The sequence below is a fragment of the Rhinopithecus roxellana genome, chromosome 14 (genome assembly GCF_007565055.1).
Source record: "Rhinopithecus roxellana isolate Shanxi Qingling chromosome 14, ASM756505v1, whole genome shotgun sequence".
NCBI classification, from domain to species: domain Eukaryota; kingdom Metazoa; phylum Chordata; class Mammalia; order Primates; family Cercopithecidae; genus Rhinopithecus; species Rhinopithecus roxellana.
Window position 1 is genome coordinate 31,019,119 of NC_044562.1, and position 23,981 is coordinate 31,043,099.

General features: G+C 42.2%; 2 protein-coding genes across 8 annotated transcripts in view; one reads left to right on the top strand and one right to left on the bottom strand.

Moving 5' to 3' along the window:
• Positions 1-15,208, bottom strand: part of CNOT9 (CCR4-NOT transcription complex subunit 9) — a 31,217-nt gene extending 16,009 nt beyond the window's left edge. Inside the window, exons 1-2 of one of the 3 annotated variants that reach the window (XM_010360236.2) lie at positions 14,794-15,207; positions 1,750-1,929 (exon numbers count right to left, since the gene is read on the bottom strand). In XM_010360236.2, coding sequence (XP_010358538.1) covers positions 1,750-1,929; positions 14,794-14,817 — 204 coding nt within the window. In that variant the 5' untranslated portion in view covers positions 14,818-15,207. Of the gene's footprint in view, positions 1-1,749; positions 1,930-14,793 lie in introns of all 3 variants that reach the window. The other 2 variants (XM_010360235.2, XM_030916220.1) reach the window with 2 other exon arrangements.
• Positions 15,209-15,413: 205 nt separating this feature from the next.
• Positions 15,414-23,981, top strand: part of USP37 (ubiquitin specific peptidase 37) — a 121,782-nt gene continuing 113,214 nt past the window's right edge. For 2 of the 5 annotated variants that reach the window (XM_030916214.1, XM_030916217.1), the window contains exons 1-3: positions 15,415-15,600; positions 20,899-21,039; positions 23,137-23,200. The gene's annotated coding sequence lies outside the window, so the exon portion shown is untranslated. Of the gene's footprint in view, positions 15,601-15,627; positions 15,754-20,898; positions 21,040-23,136; positions 23,201-23,981 lie in introns of those variants that run through there. The other 3 variants (XM_030916218.1, XM_030916215.1, XM_030916216.1) reach the window with 3 other exon arrangements.

Here is a 23,981-nt window from a genome sequence, read left to right on the forward strand (position 1 = left end):
GAGCAGAAATAATGCTCATATCCTTTCATCACAAACTTACTTGGCTGAGACTAGCTAAGACATTTCTACATTTGTCTCTAGGAAGATTTCTATGGAGGCAAATGTAGTCATCTACACTTCCTCCTATATTCTCCAGCTACTGAGGCTATCAGTTGAGGGATACTCAAGTTTTTATAATTCCTCCTTTTGCCAGCATCCTGCTTTAAGTTACATTGATGAGATCGCTGGCCAGAAAGTGTTAAGTCAAACACAGTGACTCATAAAGAAGTTTGAATCTGGTTAGGTAGTAACTATAGTAAGGACATGAATCAATGGGTGGTGATACGCAGTGAATATATGCACTATCTGGCAAAAAGTAATGATTTACTCAATACGATTCCGTTTACATTTTTTTTTTTTTTTTGAGACAGCGTCTCACTCTATCATCCAGGCAGAGTGCAATGGCATGATCATGGCTCACTGCAGCCTCCACCTCCTGGGCTCAATTGATCCTCCCACTTCAGCTTCCCAAGAGGCTGGGATTACAGGGGTATACCACCAAGACTGGCTAATTTTTACATTTTTTTGTAGAGATGATGTTTTGCCATGTTGCCCAGGCTGGTCTCAAACTCCTGGGCTCAAGCAATCCTCCCAACTCGGTCTGCCAAAGTGCTGGGATTACAAGCATGAGCCACTGCACATGGCTACAATTTTCCATTTACATTATTTGTAAAACTTTTACATAGAAAAACGTTCCCATAACAAAGATCAGTTTCTTGGCTAAATGCAATAGAGATGGAATGTGAAATTACTTAAGAGTTGAAAAGTTAATCTAATTATTAGGAATTTGGGGCAATACTTTAATGGATGATCATGCCACTACCTAGGTATTTTAGTATTGTGCCATATCAATTAATTAGCCAACAGTGACCATTCTGGTTTGAACCTAACTTCAGTTATCTATTCTTTAATGTACAAGTGTACCCACCTTTAATACTACAGCTGTTATATTTTCAACATTTCCTTTCCAGGCCAGGCACGGTGGCTCACGCCTGTAATCCCAATACTTTGGGAGGCCGAGGTGGGTGGATCACGAGGTCAGGAGTTCAAGATCAGCCTGACCAACATGGTGAAACTCTGTATCTACTAAAAATAAAATTAAAAAAAAAAAAAAAAGCCAGGCATAGTGACGCATGCCTGTAATCCCAGCCACTCAGGAGGCTGAGGCAGGAGAACTGCTTGAACCCAGCAGGCAGAGGTTGCAGTGAGCCATGATTGCACCATTGCACTCCAGTCTGGGAGACAGAGCGAGACTCCGTCTCAAGAAAACAAAACAAAACAAAAAAACAAACAAAAACCCTCAAGAAACATTTCTTTTCCATAGAATATATTGTACCTTGTGGTCCTTATACTCTACCTTCCACCTTCCTCCCGCTGTCATGTAGATTTATCTTACAGTACTCCTAAAGCTGTGTCTGTCAAAGTGTAGTTCTTAGATCACCTGCATCACAATCACCTGGGGGTGGTGAAAGTGCTTATTAAAATATAGAGTAGACGGCCCACCTCAGACTGACTAAATTGAATCTCTTGGATAAAGATCCAAGAATTTGCATTTTAACAAATACCTCAGACCGTTCTAAAACAGGTTCTTACGAATGCAGATTCTTAAAGAATCATCCTCCTAAAGTCTTCAAATCATTTGGGCAAAAGTAAAGAAATATACAAGGGTAATGAAAAGAACTGAACTGCCAATCATGTATGTAAACCCACCTGTAAAAGTGCTGCAATAGTACCAAATGAATGCCACAGCATGGGTGCAAGGTCAGGAACAGACTCTCGCTTCTTACTTAGCTCCAGCAAAGCATTCTCCCTTGTCTCAGGACTGGACAGCTCATTGATCCACTGATAGATCTTTTCTCTATCCACTTGTGCCAGTGCAGTAGGCACAGGCTTCAGATGAAGACAAGAAAGTAAATATGAGTTTATTAGAGTCAAACCAAGTCTTACCCTGCAACAGAGTTTTAGAGGAAATATATTTTCCATGAATACCAGGGGAGCTTTTCTAAATATATACATTTGATGTCAACTATTCAATCTCTTTGGCAGTTACTGATGAAAATCTAAAATGCACACATACCCTTTGATAATTCCATGTTTAGGAATTTATCCTGTAGGTATAATTGGGCTGTGCTAAAGACATACCAGGATGTTTACTGTTTCACTGTTTTAAAAGCAGAAAACTGGCCAGGCGCGGTGGCACACGCCTGTAATCCCAGCATTTTGGGAGGCCATGGTGGGTGGATCACTTGAGGTCAGGAGTTCAAGACCAGCCTGGCCAACATGGCGAAACCCCGTCTCTACTAAAAATACAAACATTAGCTGGGTGTGGTGATGGGCGCCTGTAATCCCAGCTACTCAGGAGGCTGAGACAAGAGAATTGCTTGAACTTGGGAGGTGGAGGTTGTAGTGACCCGAGATACGGCTACCGAACTCCAACCTGGATGACAGAGCAAGACTGTGTCGCCAAAAAAAAAAAAAAAAAAAAAGCAAAAGCAAAAGCCAGGTGTGGTGGTGCATGCCTGTAGTCCTAGCTACTCAGGAGGCCGAGGCACTAGAGTTGCTTGAGGTGGAAGTTATAGTGAGCTGAGACTGCACCACTGCATTCCAGCTTGGGCGACAGAGTGAGACTCTGTCTCAATAAATACATAAATAAATGCAGAAAACTGGGCTAGGCGTGGTGGCTCACGCCTGTAATCCCAGCACTTTGGGAGGCCGAGACGGGTGGATCATGAGGTCAGGAGATGGAGACCATCCTGGCTAACACGATGAAACCCCATCTCTACTAAAAATACAAAAAGTTAGCCAAGTGTGGTGGTGTGCGCTTGTAGTCTCAGCTACTCAGGAGGCTGAGGCAGGAGAATGGGGTGAACCTGGGAGGCGGAGCTTGTAGTGAGCTGAGATCACGCCACTGCATTCCAGCCTGGGCGACAGTGCGAGACTCCATCTCAAAAAAAAAAAAAAAAAAAAAAAAGGCAGAAAACTAACAAGTATCTCTCAATAACAGACTGGTTAAATATTAGTGCAGCTTTATAATGTGATACTATGTAGTCCTTTAAAAAAAGGAGCAGCTCTCTATATACTGAATATTGATACTAAGTAAAAACAAAAAAAGGGTTACAGAACAGCATATAAAATGTTTCCATTAATACATATATATAAAAATAAAAAAATACATTCTTACATATTTACATATAACATTTCTAGAAGGACACATAAAAAACTGTTAACTGTAGTTACCTCTAAGGTTGGGGATTTATAGGGAGACTTACTTTTCATTGTTTACACTAAAACCTTTTGCATAAACTTTTTTTTTTTTTTTAAACCATATAAATAGTTTTTGAGAGAAAAAAAATTATGTCTTCCCATTACTGGTCCCTCCCCAGTGATTCTGACATCCCCCCTCAACTGAGCAGAAAATCTGTAATTTGGAAAAGCTCTCCCTCTTAATGATTCTGCAATATATTATCTAACTACATCCCTTTGAGAACCATTCATTACTTACTCATGTAGGAAATACAGACTTAACAGGCATGCTTTCATTATTATGCTAAAGAATCACAATACTCCCCCCAAATCTGAGTATTTTATTATTCTCTACAGTCATCAAATATCTTTGTGATCTTGGTTAAGTTCCTTAATTATTCTTATCTGGAAAACAAGATGGGAGACTAGAAAAATGATAATGGCTACCCCTAAGCTTTAAACTGCTAACAAATTCCTGGTGATTTCTATCTCTATGCCCAATATGTTCTCAGGTAATTGCCCCCAACCATGAGAAATAAAAGAGGAGGTGGGGAAAAGCTATCTACACTTGCAGATGAGATCACTAATGTTCAGAGGAATTAACTCACTCAATTTAACCAGGTATGAAGTTGCATATTCCTGTACTTTTTTGAACTATAATACAGTTTCTCACAGTACTTGCAAGTTCCCAATAGACCTTAGCATGACAGAATGATGACCTACTCATTGTACAGATGTAAAGACAAAGAACAAAAAGAACTGCCTTTGTTGAAGAACAGAATTAAGCATAAAATAGACTTTGAGGTGGATTCAAATTTACTCTATCCAACCTGAATAATGGCCTTTTAAAAATGGAAGCTTGATTATAAGCTCTTAGCTTGATGTTTATTATTTCACTAGCCTGACAGAAAGAACCACAAGGTGTTCTGCTAAATAGACTGAAATACAATGCAGCTTAAGCTTTCTTTGAGTGCCTTACAGTAATCTGCTAAAAGCTGTTTTGTAACTCCCTTCAGGGATGGCCCTCAAGGAATCAATCATAAGCTCTTAGAGCAACAATATGATAGAAGGAATCTGGTAGCTTTTTTCCTCCTTTCCCCACAGCAAAAGCAGTGTTGTTCAGGCACTTGCCCTTTCTAGGCAGCCACAAACACGCCCTCAACTTAAAAACTATTTTTGGAAATGTAATTCCTACCTGAAGATAGGGTATGTGTTTATTTAGAATATTACATCACCTTAGACGCTCAGCAGGAACACAAGATAAAATTTTAGCATTAGGTTTCCTGCCCAGTCTCTTGGATGACCCCACAATCCAGTAACTAAAGGGGGCCTCATAGACACTGGTCTGGCAATACAGTACCTATCCTGATTAATCAGTACCCATTCCAGTCGACCTTCCCCAAAGTCTTGTCATACAGATACCACCATCAGTAAACTCCATCACCCGTACTAGAGCCAGTCTGTGACTTGCAGTTGGCATCTCATACCCCATCTTTGCCCTCGTAACCACTGGTTTGCATACCATGACTCCTGAACACCAGGCCCCATCCCCATATATTCTCTTTCTGGAGCTGGCCTGATGCCCGCAGAGAAGATGGCACTGCTGGCAGTAGTGTGGGCACTCTGAAAGGCCAATGCCTGGTGCGTACATGGGTTCCTAAAGCCATGGACACCTGCTGCTAGCAATACTCCAATTTGTGAGATTATTTGTGGGGGTTGCAGCCTCCATGTGCTTTTGATTCTAAGAGAGCTAGAACCATGTCAGGTGGGTGGTAATGTGGCCCCCATGGGCACTAGCTTGGTGTTATGGGTTCTGCTGTCATTCTAGCCAAAAGGAGGGCAGTTTGGTGCCAGGAAATATCTAGGGTAGGGATCCTCCTTTTCATCATCCCTGTTGAATTTCACCCCCAATTTAATAGCAATAGTAAGTTACACCAACTGAATACCCACCTGTCATGGGATGAATACAATTTTTAAAAAATAAAAATGAGAGCTTAAAACATACAGGGCTTACTCTGCCAGGCACTGTCCTAAATACTTATAATACTTATCAGCACTCTCATTTTATAGATAAGGAAAATCTGAGGCACAGAGAAGTTATTTAAAATTTAAATGGCAAGCTAGGATTTGTACCCAGGTGGCACAGGGTGTGGCACAGTGTGTGCCACCCAGTGTGGCAACAGGGCCCACACTTTTAACTGCTTTGCTAATACTGCTTCTCATCTGCCTGAAAGACGAAATCTGATCTAAAGATGACTTTTTTTTTTTTTTCCTGAGATGGAGCCTCGCTCTCTCTCTCAGGCTGGAGTGCAGTGGTGTGATCTCAGCTTATTGCAACCTCCGCCTTCCAGGTTCAAGCGATTCTTCTGCCTCAGCCTCCCCAGTAGCTGGGACTACAGGCATGAGCCACCATGTCTGGCTAATTTTTGTATGTTTAGTAGAGTTGGGATCTCACCATTTTGGCCAGGCTGATCTCAAACTCCTGACCTCAAGTGATCTGCCTGCCTTGGCCTCCCAAAGTGCTGGAATTACAGGTGTAAGCCACTGTGCTCAGCCTAAAAATGACTTTCTAATAAATTATATTACTTGACCTAGACAATATAGTTAATACGTAAAAATCTCAGACAATAAGTAAAATGTTACTGGTGGTAGTTCAACAAAATCTGAAAGAACACTCAGTACCATGAACAGAGCATTGATGTTAGGAGAAATTCTCTACTTACTGAGATTACAAAGCACTTAATAGGTGTTGTTTTCAGAGAGAAGTCAGTGCAATAGTTTGACATAGTTTCCTATGTCACATTATGGATCAGATGGGGCATAATTTACTTAGTGAGAACCACCAACACACACACAGACATACAACAAGCAATTTTGTAACACACATATAGGAATTTCATTGTTTCGGAGAATAAAAGGGAAAACATTCTTATATTTTGAGTTATATATTAATCTATATAACCAGATGACTGGTAAAATATTTTGGACGTCATCCCTAAATAAAACACCAAAACTCAAAATGTATCTACTCTTCTTCCATATCCCAAGAGTTATTTAGGCCCGTCTTTCACAAAAAAGAATCTGTAATTGACATCTTTTTAAAAGGAGGTGGGCAATAGAATAAGGGGTATGGCAGGTGAGGGAAGAGAAAGTTCTGTTGTACTCTCCTTTTTTAAAAACATGGTTTCATTTAATGATCACAACAAGGTAGTTATTAACCTCATTTAACAACCGATGAAACCACAGGCAGACAACAGGCAGATTTACTCCTCATGCCACTCTGTAATGATCACCTCTAAAGATTCCTAGTTCAGATGCTACAACTCTTTGAACTTTTAATTCACTAATACATTTCTAGGGCTGTGGATGACATGGAACTCAATCTAGTAGCACACATTGCTCACTGACAGGCAAGCAAATTCATCTATGACTTCCCTACTGGAGATTACCTTATTTGAAGCATTAACAATAATTGCAGGATACCAACCAAGAGAGCAGAGGTTAACATTTTTTGAGGCACAGACCCTTTAAGAATCAAATGAAGGCCAGGCGTGGTGGCTCACGCCTGTAATCCCAGCACTTTGGGATGCTGAGGAGGGCGGATCACGAGGTCAGGAGTTCAAGACTATCCTGGCTAACATGGCGAAACCTCGTCTCTACTAAAACTACAAAAAAATTAGCCAGGTGTGGTGGCGGGCGCCTGTAGTCCCAGCTACTAGGGAGGCTGAGGCAGAATGGTGTAAACCTGGGAGGTGGATGGAGCTTGCAGTGAGCTGAGATCACGCCACTGCACTCCAGCCTGAGTGACAGAGTGAGACTCTGTCTCACGAAAAAAAAAAAAATCAAATCAAATGAAAATTGTGGATCCTTTCCTCAGAAAAATACACAACTGCAAAACCACAAAAACCTACACATAATTTTAGGGAGTTCACAGAGTTCCTGCAATGCATCCGTGTACCCAGGATTAAGAATCTGTTTATCAAACTGAAGAAAAGGAAAGACCTCAATTTGCAAGTAACTACATGAGTATATAATTGGAACACACACTGGCGTGGGAGCCTGAAGTGGCTTCAAAATCCAGTTTTGCTTTTTCTAGAATTGTGTGACCTAGGATAAGTCACTTAACTTTCCAAACCTCAATTTTCTCATTGTTAAAGTGAAGGAACTATATTAGATAATTTCCAGTCTCAGGCAGCCATAAAATCTTAGAAATTACTTAGTTCTTAGTTGTGAGAGTCTAATCTAAGCGACTCTTTTTTTAAAAAATAAACTTTGATGTATAATTTGCATACAATAAAACCGAACTCATTTTAACTATTGAAGTGTATACACTTCAACAGATTTTCGAGAAATTTATACACCTAAGTAACCGTTACCATAATGAAGATATAGATCCATTTGCCCTAAAGAGTTCTCTAATGCCCTTTTCAGTAAACCCCTTACTCAGCCTGAAGCAATCATGGTTGTTTTCTGCTACTATAGATTAGGTCTGCCTTTTACAGAAATTATTAATAGGCAGTAACATTTATTGAGCATACCATGTGTCAGGCACTGTGGATTACATCATTTTATTCTCAAAATTCTAAGAGGAAACAGGTTAACAGAGGTTTAACATGCTCGAGGTCACACAGCCAGTATACAGAAGAATGAGACTGAAATTCTACTCTCTAGAATCGATGAGTTCTACCTGGTCTAAAGGATAGAAAGCACAAATACTCCTCCAAGTTGAAGAAATTACTCTTAAGAACCCAACAAAACTTTTTTTTTTTTTTTTTGAGACGGAGTCTTGCTCTGCCACCCAGGCTGGAGTGCAGTGGCCGGATCTCAGCTCACTGCAAGCTCCGCCTCCCGGGTTTACGCCATTCTCCTGCCTCAGCCTCCCGAGTAGCTGGGACTATAGGCGCCCGCCTCGTCGCCCGGCTAGTTTTCTGTATTTTTAAGTAGAGACAGGGTTTCACCGTATTAGCCAGGATGGTCTCGATCTCCTGACCTCGTGATCCGCCCGTCTCGGCCTCCCAAAGTGCTGGGATTACAGGCTTGAGCCACCGCGCCCGGCCCCAACAAAACTTTTTAAAATTTAATATTCCCTTAGCACAGAACTCATTAACAGCTGGATTTGGATACACAGTGAGCTCAATTACATAGCTGGACACACAGAATCATCATGAGAAGTCTGATTTAGATTATGAGTTATCACCCTTAACACTTCCAAGAATAGAAAAAAGCTCTATTGTACATTACCGAAGATTATTAATTGTAACCTGCTAGAGTCAACAGTCCTGGCCAGGCACAGAGACAGGTTCACACCTGTAATCCCAGGCCGAGGTTGGTGGATCACTTGCGGTCAGGGGTTCAAGACCAGCCATGGTCAAAACAGTGAAACCCCGCCCCTACTAAAAATACAAAAATTTGCCTGCTGTGGTGATGTGTGCCTGTAATCCCAGCTACTCGGGAGGCTGAGGTGGGAGAATCGACTGAACCCAGAAGGTGGAGGTTGCAGTGAGCCAAGATCACGCCACTGCACTCCAGCCTGGTTAACAAAGCAAGACCCTGTCTCAAAAACATAAAATAAAATAAAAAAATAAAGTCAACAGTCCTGTTCTTTTAATGAGTGTGTTAAAAACTATTATATTGGCCGGGCGCGGTGGCTCAAGCCTATAATCCCAGCACTTTGGGAGGCCGAGACGGGCGGATCACGAGGTCAGGAGATCGAGACCATCCTGGCTAACAAGGTGAAACCCCGTCTCTACTAAAAAATACAAAAAAAAAAAAAAAAAATAGCCAGGCGAGGTGGCGGGCGCCTGTAGTCCCAGCTACTCGGGAGGCTGAGGCAGGAGAATGGCGTAAACCCGGGAGGCGGAGCTTGCAGTGAGCTGAGATCCGGCCACTGCACTCCAGCCTGGGCGACAGAGCGAGACTCGGTCTCAAAAAAAACAAAAACAAAAACAAAAACTATTATATTATCAAAATTTAGTAACTCTCCCTCCTTTTCTGTTTAATGATTTGTATATGGAAAATGTATTTCAAATGACACCTTTTTTTCTCTCAAGAAAGCTTAACACACAGATAAAACATTTACCAAAGCAAGTTAGCAATGGTTAATTCCAAGTGTCACAAACACAGTGTACTGACAGTTTAAGTTGGTCTTCTACTTCTGAAAGATCTTAACACACAATGTGAAAAGTATAAAGATGTTTATAAGTTATGTTAAATAAAACACATGGACATTTATCTATAAATGGTAAAGAAAATGATTTCCTTCTCTGAGTAAACTAAAAAATTGATATTGATGGTTTCTTAAACAGAAAATAGCCAAATTATCAATGTAACTTTATGTTTAAGGGCCAAAATAGCTGTTTATTTTCCTGCCAATAAATAAAGAATGGAATCAGACTGAAATAGAGATTATTTTCCCAAGTCTGGAGATCAACGTGTAGATTTGGGTGTCAGCACGGTATTCTAAGAAAATGAACTTTCTAGGGCCGGGCGCGGTGGCTCAAGCCTGTAATCCCAGCACTTTGGGAGGCCGAGGCGGGCGGATCACGAGGTCAGGAGATCGAGACCATCCTGGCTAACACGGTGAAACCCCGTCTCTACTAAAAAATACAAAAAACTAGCCGGGCGAGATGGCGGGCGCCTGTAGTCCCAGCTACTCGGAGGCTGAGGCAGGAGAATGGCCTAAACCCGGGAGGCGGAGCTTGCAGTGAGCTGAGAACCGGCCACTGCACTCCAGCCCCGGGGACAGAGCAAGACTCCGTCTCAAAAAAAAAAAAAAAAAAAAAAGAAAATGAACTTTCTAATAGTGCTGGAAGTACTAAATTAGCTTGCCTTCATAATTTTATAAGAGCCAGAATGTATCTTATTTTATTTTATTTATTTATCTATTTAAGACGGAATTTCGCTCTTGTTGCCCAGGCTGGAGTACAATGGTGCGATCTCAGCTCACTGCAACCTGTACCTCCCAGGTTCAAGCAATTGTCCTGCCTCAGCCTCCCAAGTAGCTGGGATTACAGGCGCATGCCACGACACCACGCTAATTTTTGTATTTTCAGCAGAGACAGGTTTCACCACGATGGCCAGGCTGCTCTCGAACTCCTGACCTCATGATCCACCTGCCTTGGCCTCCCAAAGTGCTGGGATGACAGGCATGAGCCACCGTGCCCAGCCCAGAATGTATTTTTTCAAAATAACTTTTCAAAAATGAAAGTGAGTAAGCAAAGATAAGTTAGGCAATTTGCCTAAAGCTTCATCAGGAGACTCGGGAGGAGAAAGTGAATTAGATCCTTTAGAGTGCAGTGTTTTTTCTACTTGCCAAAGAGGAAGGCATCTGGGAGTCCATGACAGCTTCAATAAAGAGATGTAAAATAACTAATGATGCTGCTGGTTAGGTGGAAAGTGAGAGAAAGACAAGTGTTTGGGGATGCTAGAATTGTCGGTGGAAATCAGAGGGAAATTAAAAACAAAACAAAAACACATCGCCTTAAAGGCTTACCTCTGGTTGTTTTACAAGCATAATATCCATTACAGAATACCTATGGCATGCAAAGATTTGTAGTTTTTTTTTTTCCCCCTTTGAGATGGGGTCTCACTATGTTGCCTAGGCTGAAGTGCAGTAGCACGATCATGGCTCACTGCAGCCTGGAAAATTTTCAAACATATTTTGTAGAGATAGGTTCCTACTGTGTTGCCAAGGCTGGTCTTGAACTCCTGGCCTCAAGTGATCCTCCTGCCTTGGCCTCCCAAAGTGCTGGGATTATAGGTGTGAGCCTTTAATTTGGGAATTCCCAAAGCTGAAGTCTGAGAACAAGTCACATATCAGTGAGTGAACCTAGCCAACCACTGAGCATTTTGTTATTCTTTCTTTTTTTTTTTTCTTTCAAAGATGGAGTCTTGCTCGTCTCCCAGGCTGGAGTGCAATGGCGTGATTTTGGCTCACTGCAACCTCTGCATCCTGGGTTCAAGCGATTCTCCTGCCTCAGCCTCCTGAGTAGCTGGGATTACAGGCGCCCGCCACCATGCCCAACTAATTTTTGTATTTTTAGTAGAGACGAAGTTTCACCATGTTGGCCAGGCTGATCTCGAACTCCTGACCTCAGGTGATCCACCCGCCTTGGCCTCCCAAAGTGCTGGGATTATAGGCGTGAGCCACAGTGCCTGGCCGCATTCTGTTATTCTTATTTAATCTTTAGAATAATCCTGTGTGGTATTTCTGTCCTTATTTATCAGAGGAGAGAAAAAAAGAAATTATGCTCAATGGTGGCAGTAACGAATATATGAAGATGTTAGGATGTATTCCATCAAGAATGACAACAGCAAGGCCGGGCGCAGTGGCTCATGCCTGTAATCCCAGCACTTTGGGAGGCTGAGGCGGGCAGATCACCTGAGGTCAGGAGATCGAGACCAGGCTGACCAACATGAAGAAACCCCGTCTCTACTAAAAATACAAAAGAATAAATAAATAAATAAAAGAAAAATTAGCCGGGTGTGGTGGCTAATGCCTGTATAATCCCAGCTAGTTGGGAGGTTGGGGCAGGAGAATCGCTTGAACCCGGGAGGCGGAGGTTGCTGTGAGTTCAGATCTTGCTATTGCACTCCAGCCTGGGCAACAAGAGTGAAACTCCGTCTCAAAAAAAAAAAAAAGAATCACAACAGCCTACTACACTAAACATTTCTAGCATACTACTACTCAAGAGTCAAAATTTAAGATACTTCCCATACTATCTCAAGTTTTCCTTCTACTGAATAATATCCTGCATTTACATGTGACTACATTCTCTCTCTCTTTAATAGACAAGGTCTTGCTATGTTGCTCAGGCTGGAGTCCAGTGGCCATTCACAGGTACCTTCATAGCACACAGTAGCCTGGGACTCCTGGGCTGAAGTGATCCTCCCTCCTTAGCCTCCCAAGTAGCTGGGACTATGGGCACACACCACCTGACTTACATTCTCATTTGGCAGTACTTTGTATCTCCCTAGCTGAAATGATGATTTACCTACTATTTAAAAAAAAGAGATAAAGGCACATATACACACTTTCACTGTTAGGCAGAAAATAAGCATCTTCTGAAGTGGCTTTGATTATTCTGGGGACTGTTGCATGCATTAATTATGCTTCTCAAATTCCAGTGAGTGATAGGTATCATTACTTTCCCTTTACCCAGATCAGAATAGTGCAGTTTGGTTCAATGGAAGACATGAAGAATTGAGAATGAGGTGGCTCAACTTTTTATGTTTTAGTTTCCTCACTAGCTAAATATATCCTAGTGAATGAGTGGTATCAAGGAATTTATCAGAGTTGCTATGAGGTCCAAATATCGTAAGCGAAAGTGCATCTAAAAGTTCAAATTTTAAAATTAATGTAAGGCATTGAAAATTTGAAGAAACATGTATTGAGCACTTATTATAAGTAATGTACCACAGCTTTAATGGTTGTTTAAAAGATGCCTTAGGGAGCGACAGAAAATAAAAGGAATAGCTACAGAGCTTGGGAAGGCACAGGGAAAAGAGTGGCTCAGTATCAAAGATAAAATTCTGGAGAAGACACAATCAGATTCTGAGAGATGGACAAGTCAACCTTAGAAATAATTTCCCTTATTGGGGCCGGGCGCGGTGGCTCAAGCTTGTAATCCCAGCACTTTGGGAGGCAGAGACGGGTGGATCACGAGGTCAGGAGATTGAGACCATCCTGGCTAACACGGCGAAACCCCGTCTCTACTAAAAAATACAAAAAAACTAGCCGGGCGAGATGGTGGACGCCTGTAGTCTCACCCACTCGGGAGGCTGAGGCAGGAGAATGGCGTAAACCCGGGAGGCGGAGTTTGCAGTGAGCCGAGATGCGGCCACTGCACTCCAGCCTGGGCGACAGAGCGAGACTCCGTCTCAAAAAAAGTCTTTCCCTTAATAGCAGCACACTCATCTTTCAACTTGCGTTTCCCCACATTACATATATAATTTGGGAGAAGGAACAAAAAAGCTAGGGGAATTGCAATCACCTAATTGAGATATAAAAGATACTCTCTATATTTAATAGTTATAAACACTTAGAAACATTATGATAGGAGGCAGAGATACCAACGGCACTGGAAATGACGATGGAGATCAAATTTCAAAAAGCAGTTTTCTATAGCTTAGTCACACTTGGCTCAATTTTTCACTTTTTGTACTTACAGGCATGGCAATTTTTGGTGCTTTATTTAGTAATTACGTCATTTTGCCTGATAATACAATTTCAGTACATCACTTTCCTTAAATCATTTCCCTTTGGTTAAACAGAAAAAGCAGAATTGGTCTTCGGGCAGGTGTGCTCAAATCAAATGATCTCCTTTCACCATCATGGCTATGTTCTTTCAGTGGTCACTTTCCCTTCAATATTCTTTCATGCAGCAAAGTATCTCAGTCTTTATCTTGTACTAGGAACTGCCCTGGCACCGGGGAAACCATGTCAACAGGGCCCACATGATCCCTGTCCCTGCCTTCAAGGAGACAGACAACAAATAAGCGAATACAATAATTACACAGGGATCAGGGCTGTAAAGGGTACTCTACTAAAGTTAGAAGCTGCGGAACTAATTTGAAGAGGATAGTCAGGGAAGGCCACTCTTGAGACAGATTTAGGCAGAGACCTGAAGAAAGACGGATTTGGATAAACAGTTTAAGGAGAGGAAGGAGAGTTCAAGGAAGAGGTACCAATTACACTCACGCTGTGTGTGTAAAGGAGGAGGGATAAAAAGAACATTCACTCTAGTCATAGAGACCACAAAGTGCATGTTGGAGAAGAAAAGCGCGTTGCATTGGGTTAGGTGGCCAGTGTAGCTGAAGCTTGAGGAGGAGACATAAAACGAGATAATAAACGTGGGTTAAGGACCACATCATACAGGGCCTTTGTAGGCTATGGCAAGGAGTCTAGATTTTATTTAAATGCCAAGAGAAGTAGGATTACTTCAGACAGCTGAATTACACTTTCTTTTCTGTTAAAAGATCACGCGGGTAAAACGAGATGTGTCGAGGAAAGTTTTAAACGCAGAGAACCTAAGTCAGATGCAAAAATTACGCACTTCTTCGGGCCTCAGGTTTTCCATAAGAAAAGCAAGTGGTTTGAACGAGAAGCCATTTCCTTCCCGCTGCAACGCGGTGAGTTCTGAGAGCGCGAGCCGCGTCAGATTGACCATGGAATTCCCCTCATCGACGCTGGCGCCCAGAACACAACTGGCGCCCTGAAACTGTTGGTCAGCGCAATAAATCAATGAATGGCCTGCTACGGGCGCGAGACCAGGCCCTGGCGCCCGCAAAGAACGCGATGGGTCGCGCTGGAGGCCGCGAGAGGCGTCCGGCGAGGAAATACCGGCCGGCTCCACCACAACCAAAGCGTGCCGAGGAGGGGAATCGGGGCCTCGTAGGTTGAGTACAGAAAAAATCAGACTAGGGACCCGACACCGGGAACTAGGAGAGAAGGCCGAAACGTGGGTCTGAGGAAGGATTTCTGGTTCCAGGCCTGGGGACCCAGCCACTCACCGCAGCCGTCGCCAGGCTGTGCATGTTGTGAGCGGCCGCCGCTCTCCTTTCACAGCCGGACGCGTCCGACCTGCGTCCCGACTTCAGCACCCCTGCCGCGGAAAATAATGAGCCGCCGTAGCCGCCATCCGCCTCCGGCTCGCTCCGCCCCCTTCGCGGCCCTCTGACCTCTCACCCCTGACCCCACCCACACATCCTCTTCCCGCCTCCAGGCCCTCGGCCTAGTTAACAGTCCCAGAGTATGGCCTTTGCCCCTTAAGATTTAGGACTGGAAGGACGTCCGGGACCACTAGTCCCCGCAACTCCTGGCTTTCAGCAGGTTTTTCCAGAGAGCGGCATGAACTCTGACCCGCCTCCAAAGGCCAGTGAACGGCGGGAAAAGATGGACAGTCCCGGGAAGACAACTATTGCGCATGCCCGACTGGGCTGCGTAGGAGGGAAATGGTTGGGGGGGTTCGAAATCGGATGAAGGGAAAGTGCGCGTGCGTACTACAGTCACGGCTGGGGCGGGGCTGCCCGGGCTAGGCCGCTCTAGGTGCTGGGGGGGCGGGGCGAGGGCGTGTGAGGGGCGGAGTTTTTGGCTGGCGCGCACGCGCCTGTCTGGTCGCGTAGAGTGTGCGTGCGTGCGTGCGTGTTTGCGTGTGGTCACAGTTCCCGCCATCAGCCGCTCTCCCTGACTAGGGGTAGCTAGCGGCCTCCCTCCTTTGGGTTCGGTATCCCTACTTCCATTACCCCCGGCTCCTCCCTCTCCGCGCGGGCTCCGTGCTTTCCGCGGGTCTCTCTGGGGGCTCCGGACCCTCGGCGCAGGTAAGGCGGGCCGGGGTAGCTTCTCAATTGAGCCGTTTTCCCTAGAACCCTCTTCTTCTGTGCGATCCGCCCACTCGGCGTTCACTCTTCTGGAGTTCGCCCTGCTGCTACTCAGCCCGCCCACAACCCCTCGACGCACCCCCAGCCTCACAGGTACTGCCTTTGGGTGCATTGCCCCGGCTTTCCCCTCTCCTTTGACTTGGTCTCCACTGCCACTCTCTCCCTCCGAAACTCAAACCTGGCCCCTTTTCTCTGGGGCTGTTGTCCACCACTTACCTTCTAACAGGGCCTGCTGTCTCTTCAGGTGACTTTCGTTACGGCACATCCATCAGGCCTTGGACATGATACCCATTCACTCTCTTGACCATTTTCCCCTTCCTCTTGACCAGTCCTCACTGTAAAACATGAATTGTATTTTTGTTGTGCATTTCCTTGCGCCCATTTCTAGCCGCCAGATCAGGTAGTTAGATGTAACTATTTTAAGTCATGATCCATGAAAGGAAATGATGATTGATGACAAAGTCCTATGTCCTGGAGAGTTGTCCTAAAGTGGTTTGGGGTAGTCCTCTCAAAATTTCAGCTCTGTATAAATTCCTTTATTGAGGTGGCAATTCCTGACAAGTGTCTAACTGGAAGAGATATCTGAGAAGTAATGTCAAGCAGGCAGTTGGATATAGTGGGTTGGAGATCTTAGGAGAGTTCTGGGCTGGACACGTAAATGTGTGCGGTGTGTTTATGTGTATCTCATCTGCCATATTGATAGTAATTGAAGCCATGGATGTGGATGAAATTGCCTAAAAAGAGTATAGCGCCTAGGATGGAGCATTGAGGGATTCCTGATGTTTAATAACCGATAGAGGAGGATGCGTCTTGCAAACCATGAAAGAAGTCATGAGTAGTGTTGCATTCTACTGAAAGGTAAAATGGAAGGAGGACTGAAAAACCCAGTGATATAAAAGTAATCACTTGTCTTAAAGATGTTTGATGAAGTAAAATGAATATTTGGGTTCAGTCCTGGGCCCTCTTCTTTTACTCTTGTATTCCTCCCTAAGCTTTAAATTTGATCTATATATTGATGACTTAAAAATTGTTATTTCCAACCTATTCCCTTTGTTTCCAGCTCCACATCTAGATAGCCAGCTGTCTGCTTGACATCTCAACTTGATTTTTTTCTTAGGAGTTTCAGATGCAACACAGCCAAATCCAAAACCTTGATCTTTCTCTCCGTATCCAAATTCTTTCTTCTCCAGTGTCCCATTTTATTAAGGGGCCTATGACACAGGCTACACACTTGGGAGGCATTCTTGACTTCTACTCTCCAAGTTCTATCTATTCTACTTCCAATATTATGTCTTGCATCTTTTTCTGTACATTTTCACTATCACTTTTCTAGTTTAAGCCACAGCCCTTTTTCACCTGGACCTGATTGCCTTGGCTTCTGGTATTATCATCTGTAAAATGGAAATAGTAATTTTCAGCCTATTGGATTGTTATGAGGATTAAATGAGATAACCATGATAAGCACTTGGCACAGAGTAAATGGCCAGTAAGCATTAATTGTTATTGTAATTGTTATAAGCTTATCAACTTCAATACTCTTGTATCTGGTTACCTTATTTTCTTCTGTTCTTGCTCTTAGTCACTTTCCCAAAACCCAAACAAACCATATATGACTTCTCCATTCAGTAGTAACGTATTTATTTGCTTAAAACCTTTTGGTGGATTTCCCCCTGCTGAGTGCTTGTTACATTTAGGATAAAATTCGGAATCCTTACTGTGGTTCACAAGACTGCATAACCTGGTTCTTGCCTGCTTCACTAACTTTATCTTCCTCCTCTCCTTCACTAAACTCTAGCCACATTGATTTTAATTTCCCTAGTCACATCAAGTTATTTTACAATTCAAGGCCTTTAGGGATGCTGTTTGCCTGAATTGTTCCAGCACCACTATTTACCAGTCATCTCCTTCTGCAGTTTTCAACTTAAGTGATACCTTCTCAGAGAAGCCTTGTAGATGTTATCTGTCCTCTACCCCAAGTCTTAATCTTAAGTCTCATCATTCCATGTATCTTGCTTTATGTCATTTCTCAGAACTTGTAATTATTGTTACTATTTTTTGAGACGGAATTTCTGCTCTGTTGCCTAGGCTGGAGTATCATGGCATGATCTCAGCTCACTGCAACCTCTGCCCCCTAAATTCAAGTGATTCTCCTGCCTCAGCCTCCCAAGTACTTGGGATTACAGGCACCTGCCACCACACCCAGCTAATTTTTATATTTCTAGTAGAGATGAGGTTTCACCATGTTGGCCAGGCTGGTCTTGAACTCTTGACCTCAGGTGATCCACCTGCCTCAGCCTCCCAAAGTGCTGGGATTACAGGTGTGAGCCACTGCACCCAGCCCAGAACTTGTAATTATATATTTACGTGTGTGATTATTTGAAGTCTGTCTCCTATTAGAATATAAGCTAGTGACCACTTCATTTTTATTTCTCAATAATTTGTTAAATAAGCTGGAAGTGCTGTAAGAACCATCGTGTTTTTTGGAAGCACAAGCTCGCTGATATTCTTGTCATCTCATGACAAACCACATGACAGAAAACAAAGGGTTTTCCAGCTTTGGATACTTTTACCCATTTTTATATCATAAAACCATTCAGATTTTAAACTTTTTGAATTGGAGACAAACTTTAGGTCAATTTTCCACTTTCAGTAACAAAACTAATTTTATCTCCTTTGTCCATTTGCTTTATGGATCTTTTTTAAGGAAAGAAAGCCTTCAAAAATCAGAGTAGTGGTTTGTATATTTTAACAACAGGTTAATCTTTAAGACCAGTAAAGATGAGATTTCCATAAATAAAGCAAAATTCCATATTTAAGTCAGTTGTTGGTGAATGACAAAGAAAATATTAAAATATGGCCAGCTGCATTGGTTCATGTCAGTAATCCCAGCACTGTGGGAGGCCAAGGTGGGCGGATCGCTTGATCCCCGGAGTTTGATACCAACTTGGGCAACGTGGCAAAACCCCATGTCTGTAAAAAATACAAAAATTAGCTGGGTTTGGTGGCATGTGCCTGTGGTCCCAGCTACTTGGGAGGCTAAGGTGGGAGCACTTGCTTCAGCCTAGGAGATGGAGGTTGCGGTGAACCAAGATGGCACCACTGTATTCCAGCCTGGGTGACAGAATGAGGTTCTATGTCGAATTAAAAAAAAAAGAAAAATAATATTAAAATATAATAATTTTTGTATGTGTAGAACAGGACTTGTGTTGAAAAATAGGGAATTTAAAATGGAGATGTATGAATACCAAACACAAGTATTTGGATTTATTTTCTAGGTAGTGATGAGCTATTTAGTTTGGGAAGGTCCTAGCATCAATGGCAACCATTTAGCACTTACCAAGTGTTTGTTATTTTGTTGGAGTATACAATTAGAGTACACAAGTTCAGTGTGTTACTTCCCTGTCCCGTGCCCCACTTCTACCCCCTACTCCCACCTTAGGGAGAAAGTTAAGAAGATACCTAGTGGATAGTTTAGTTGAAAAGTGGTAAAAGGATGTTACAATGTAAAGGATTTGCTGGAGGTGAAACCCAAAGAGCTGAAACTGGAAAGGGAAGAGGTTGCCATAATTCACTGATGAGGATGAACTGTGGTCGTAGTTAAAAATGTAGGTTCTGGCATTAGACATAGCTTTGTTTCTCACTGACTTATTTATAAATTATGTAATGTCTCTAAACCTCAGTTTCCTCATCTGTGAAGTAGAGATAATATCCCTATCGCTTAGGATTATTATAAAAATTAAATGAGATAATGCATGTATCACATTTAGCACTGCTGGGTAAATGTTGCATAATAAATATTGGGTTGCATAATAAATACTAGGTGGGATGATGGCATAGCGATGAGTTTCTGAATTAGAGTAGTAGCTATTGAAAATCTGGGATTTGAGTAGATGAGAGTGAGGATAAAGCTGATGCTAAGATTTCTTGCCTGAATGATGGTAGAAAGACAAAAGTAGGGAAGTCTGGGAGCTTTTTTTTTTTCTTTTGAGATGGAGTCTTGCTCCTTCACCCAGGCTGGAGTGTAGTGGCGTGATCTTGGCTCACTGCAACCTTCGCCTCCCAGGTTCAAATGACTCTCCTCCCTCAGCCTTCCAAGTAGCTGGGCTACAGGTGCGTGTCACCACACCCAGCTAAATTTTGTATTTTTAGTGAGAACACATTGTGGTCTCAGTGTGTTCAAGATCACATTGGCCAGGCTGGTCTCAAGCTCTTGACCTCAGGGGATCTGCCTGTCTCTGCCTCCCAAAGTGCTGGGATTACAGGTGTGAGCCACAGAGCCTGGCCTCCAGGAGCTTCTTAATGAAGTCATGGACTGTATCATCTTCACATCTATAAGCCTACCAGAGTGTCTTGAAAGTGCAGTAGCTTAATAAATGATTGTTTACTAAATGAACAAAGGAGTTTAAAGTCGATGTTGTAGCATTCAGATAGGCAGTGAGAGATGTGCTGGTAGAACTTGAGAGAAAGTTCAGGCCTAGTGAGACCTAATTTGAGAAACAATGTTAGCTTTGAAAGAAAAGTGAAAGCACTAAGTTTACCCACCTTTTGAAATAGTATCAACATGTTATAGAAGTTTTAAGACTTAAGACATTATTATGTAACAATGTTTATAAAGTGAACAAAGGACATATTCTTTGTCACTGACTTCTTAGTTTCAAAATGTAGCAAGAATGAATAAACCAAGATACAAGTTGAACAAGGTGCAGGCTCATCCTGTAATCCCTCATTATGCACAGCAGATAAGTTCCTGAAGTTCCGTTGATCTTTTATGTGTGTCTCTGTGTGTCATGCATCATATTTTAAATGTTTTTGTTAAGGTAATCTGTAGTTTTTAAATAACCAAGAAGTTAGTCTTTGTTCTGTAAATGATCACTTTACTTTTTTTTTTGAGATAGAGTTTTGCTCTTGTTGCCCACGCTGGAGTGCAATGGCGTGATCTCAGTTCACTGCAACCTCCACCTCCTGGGTTCAAGCGATTATCCTGCCTCAGCCTCCTGAGTAGCTGGGATTACAGACATGTGCCACCAAGCCCAGCTAATTTTGTACTTTTGGTGGAGATGGGGTTTCTCCATGTTGGTCAGGCTGGTCTCGAACTCCCAACCTCGGGTGATCTGCCCGCCTCCGCCTCTCAAAGTGCTGGGATTACAGGCGTGAGCCACCGTGCCCGGCTCAGTTTCCTTTAAGTATTAATTTTGTATATTGGATTCTTTTTAAAAAGCACATTTTTATTTTCTTTAGCTGAGTTGATGGCTTCCGGAGAACTGGCATAGCTGCAGAATATGAGTAGCATCCCAAGAAGAGTGCTTTGCCTTTGGCACAAGGATCAGAATAAGGGTGAATTGTTATTACATAGAGTTTTTCGGTAAAAGTCACTGAAAAGTAAGTAACGTTTTTGTTTTGGATATATGTTTCAAAGAGCATGCAATCTGGCAGGAATTGACAGTTTTGTGTTTGTTTTGTAGTAATAGTTTTGTGCTTTGGCCGTGCTTTCTTTACTACAGAATGGTCTCTGGATTAAGGATGTTTTTCAAAGCAGTACCTAAAATGTGAGCACTTAAATAAATGTACAGGGCATAGAAACATTTTTGCCAATATTATTGCTTGAGCTTTCATGGAATGCTCAAAGTTGAACAGTAATTTTAATAATTGTGAAGATATTTAGAGAAAGAATCTCTGGACATATTTAAAGAATAATTCATTTTTTTTTTTTTTTTGTGAGATGGAGTCTTGCTCTGTTGCCCAGGCTGGAGTGCAGTGGCCGGATCTCAGCTCACGGCAAGCTCCGCCTCCCGGGTTTACGCCATTCTCCTGCCTCAGCCCTCCCAAGTAGCTGGGACTACAGGCGCCCGCCACCACGCCCGGCTAGTTTTTTGTATTTTTTTTAGTAGAGACAGGGTTTCACCGTGTTAGCCAGGATGGTCTTGATCTCCTGACCTCATGATCCGCCCGTCTCGGCCTCCCAAAGTGCTGGATTACAGGCTTGAGCCATTGCACCCGGCCTAGAATGATTCATTTTAATTATCTTTTGTCTTCTTAATTTTTTGCTTTAATAAGACATTTACCATTACCGAGTTTAAGGAAACCTTGTCTTTGTCTTAGGTTCATAGAAAGTTTAACTATTACTGGATCATGCTTCATGCTGAAAAAGAAGCTTAGTTTTTTACTGTTAACCAAATAGAGCAAGCCCTGATAATATAATGAATGAACAAATGTAGCTTATTAATTCATTTAGTGCAAAAGCAGGTAATGGACTAAATTGAGGCATTATGAAAAAGCTTATTATATTGGTTCTGCCAATTTTATTTCCTACATCTTTCATATGAAGCTTTTTAGAGAGGGTAATGTCTAAATTGAGTCTTGATTTTAGAGCCAGGAGAAGAAATTAAGGAGGGTTGGGGATGGGGAGAACACGTAAAAATTCTCTAGACATAACTTCTGTGTGTGCAAAGGTATAGTGGCATGAGAACATATAGATTTTTGAGGAAATAATAAGTAATTCAGAAGACTGGATTTGGGGGTTTTATTGGGAATAGACAGGTAAGCAGGGCCTGGCCTCTATGTCATGTTAGTGAGTTTAGATTTTATTGTGAGAACAAGTGGAGAGCTATTGAATGATATTAAGCAAGAGAGGGATATGATTTGATCTGCAGTTCATTATAGGGCTGTCTGAAAGGTGTAGGGAGGTAGAATTTTTTTTTTTCCTGACACAGAGTCTCACTGTGTCACCCAGGCTGGAGTGCAGTGGTATGATCTTGACTCACTGCAGCCTCTGCCTCCCGGATTCCAGTGGTTCTTTTGCCTCAGTCTCCCAAGTAGCCGGAATTACAGGTATGCACCACTATGCCTGGCTAATTTTTGTGTTTTTGGTAGAGACGGGGTTTCACCATGTTGGCCAGGCTGGTCTTAAACTCCTGACCTCAGACGAGCCACCCACCTCGGCCTCGCAAAGTGCTGGGATTACAAGCGTGAGCCACAGCTTCCGATCTGTGGAGGTAGAATTGATGGGACTCTACTGACTTTCCATCTCTAATCCAATACCTGTAATTATCAAGAAAGAAGCTAAAGACAAGTGTCCTGTTTCTGGCATGGGAAACTGGAGTAGGAGAGTGATGTACTCTTTGCAGCACTGAGTGGTGGAGTGGAAAAAAGTCTCAAGGATGTATCCAACAATGAAGTCACAAATTATAATTGCAAAAAAAGTATTACAGATATACATTGCTGGCCCAAGTTTCTGTAGCTCTGTAGCATTACTAGTTTGAGCAAAATGTCATGTTAACAGACAGTTCTATAAATATTTATGGACTTTATTACTTTGATGAATTCATATTACCTAGCACATTATACTAATATCTAAATCTGGCCATAGTAGGCACTTAAAAATTTTTAATGAGATGAGTGAATAATAATAGAGTACTTATAATACTTAACACCTTTAAACTCTCGAAAGTGTTTTCATATCTCTTCTTTTATCTTCAGTTATTTGCCATACAGTAACCAGAGACCTCCAACTAGGGGCCCCCAAACTGTATACTGCCTGTAGGTGAGTTTTGTTTGATTTGTAGCTGTTAAAAATAAATTTGAATTCATTGCCAACAATTAAAAATGGACAGTTTTACATAAACGTTTGGATGGCTTTATTTTCTTGAAAAGTTAGATGGTCTGGCAGTGCTAGGTTCACTATTTCTCCATGGTAATAATTGGCTAGATTGGGTAACAGTTGTTCAAATTTTGCCTGCTTAAGTCATTTCTGTCACCTGCTAGCCCCTATAGATAGCTGAGTTAGTGACTCCTGTTAACATTGTATTTATTGAGGTCTTTGGAGAAAGAGGTATTATAGACATGGAATAAATTCAGAAAACAGACATTAATTCCATTAATATTAATAACTGCTGTCTGCTGAGTGCCTAGTATGTGTTATTTCATTCTACAACACTACAACATTTGCTATTCCTATTTTGTGGTTGAGACAACTTATGGTTAAAGAAGGTAAGTTACAAATTAGTAAGTGATAGGGCTGGCTGGCTGCAGATTTCTAGACCTAGCATCATTTTCCTTTATATACTGGCCTTTCTAGCTTTTCTAGTTGAGCTGTTTAGGCAAAGGTAATGTTTAATTGTGTTTTAAATATTAAATTATAAGCAAGAATCCACTTTAGAAGTAGTGTTTTTAAAGGTTTGAAATAGTATAAAATTTGATTTAGCAATTTTAGATGCTTGCATATTTATATAACACACTATTTGATAACATTCTCTGCTATAACTGTAATTTTATTTACTTGCTGACTTTTGCAAAAGCTAATTTGAAGAGTTTTACACATCCCA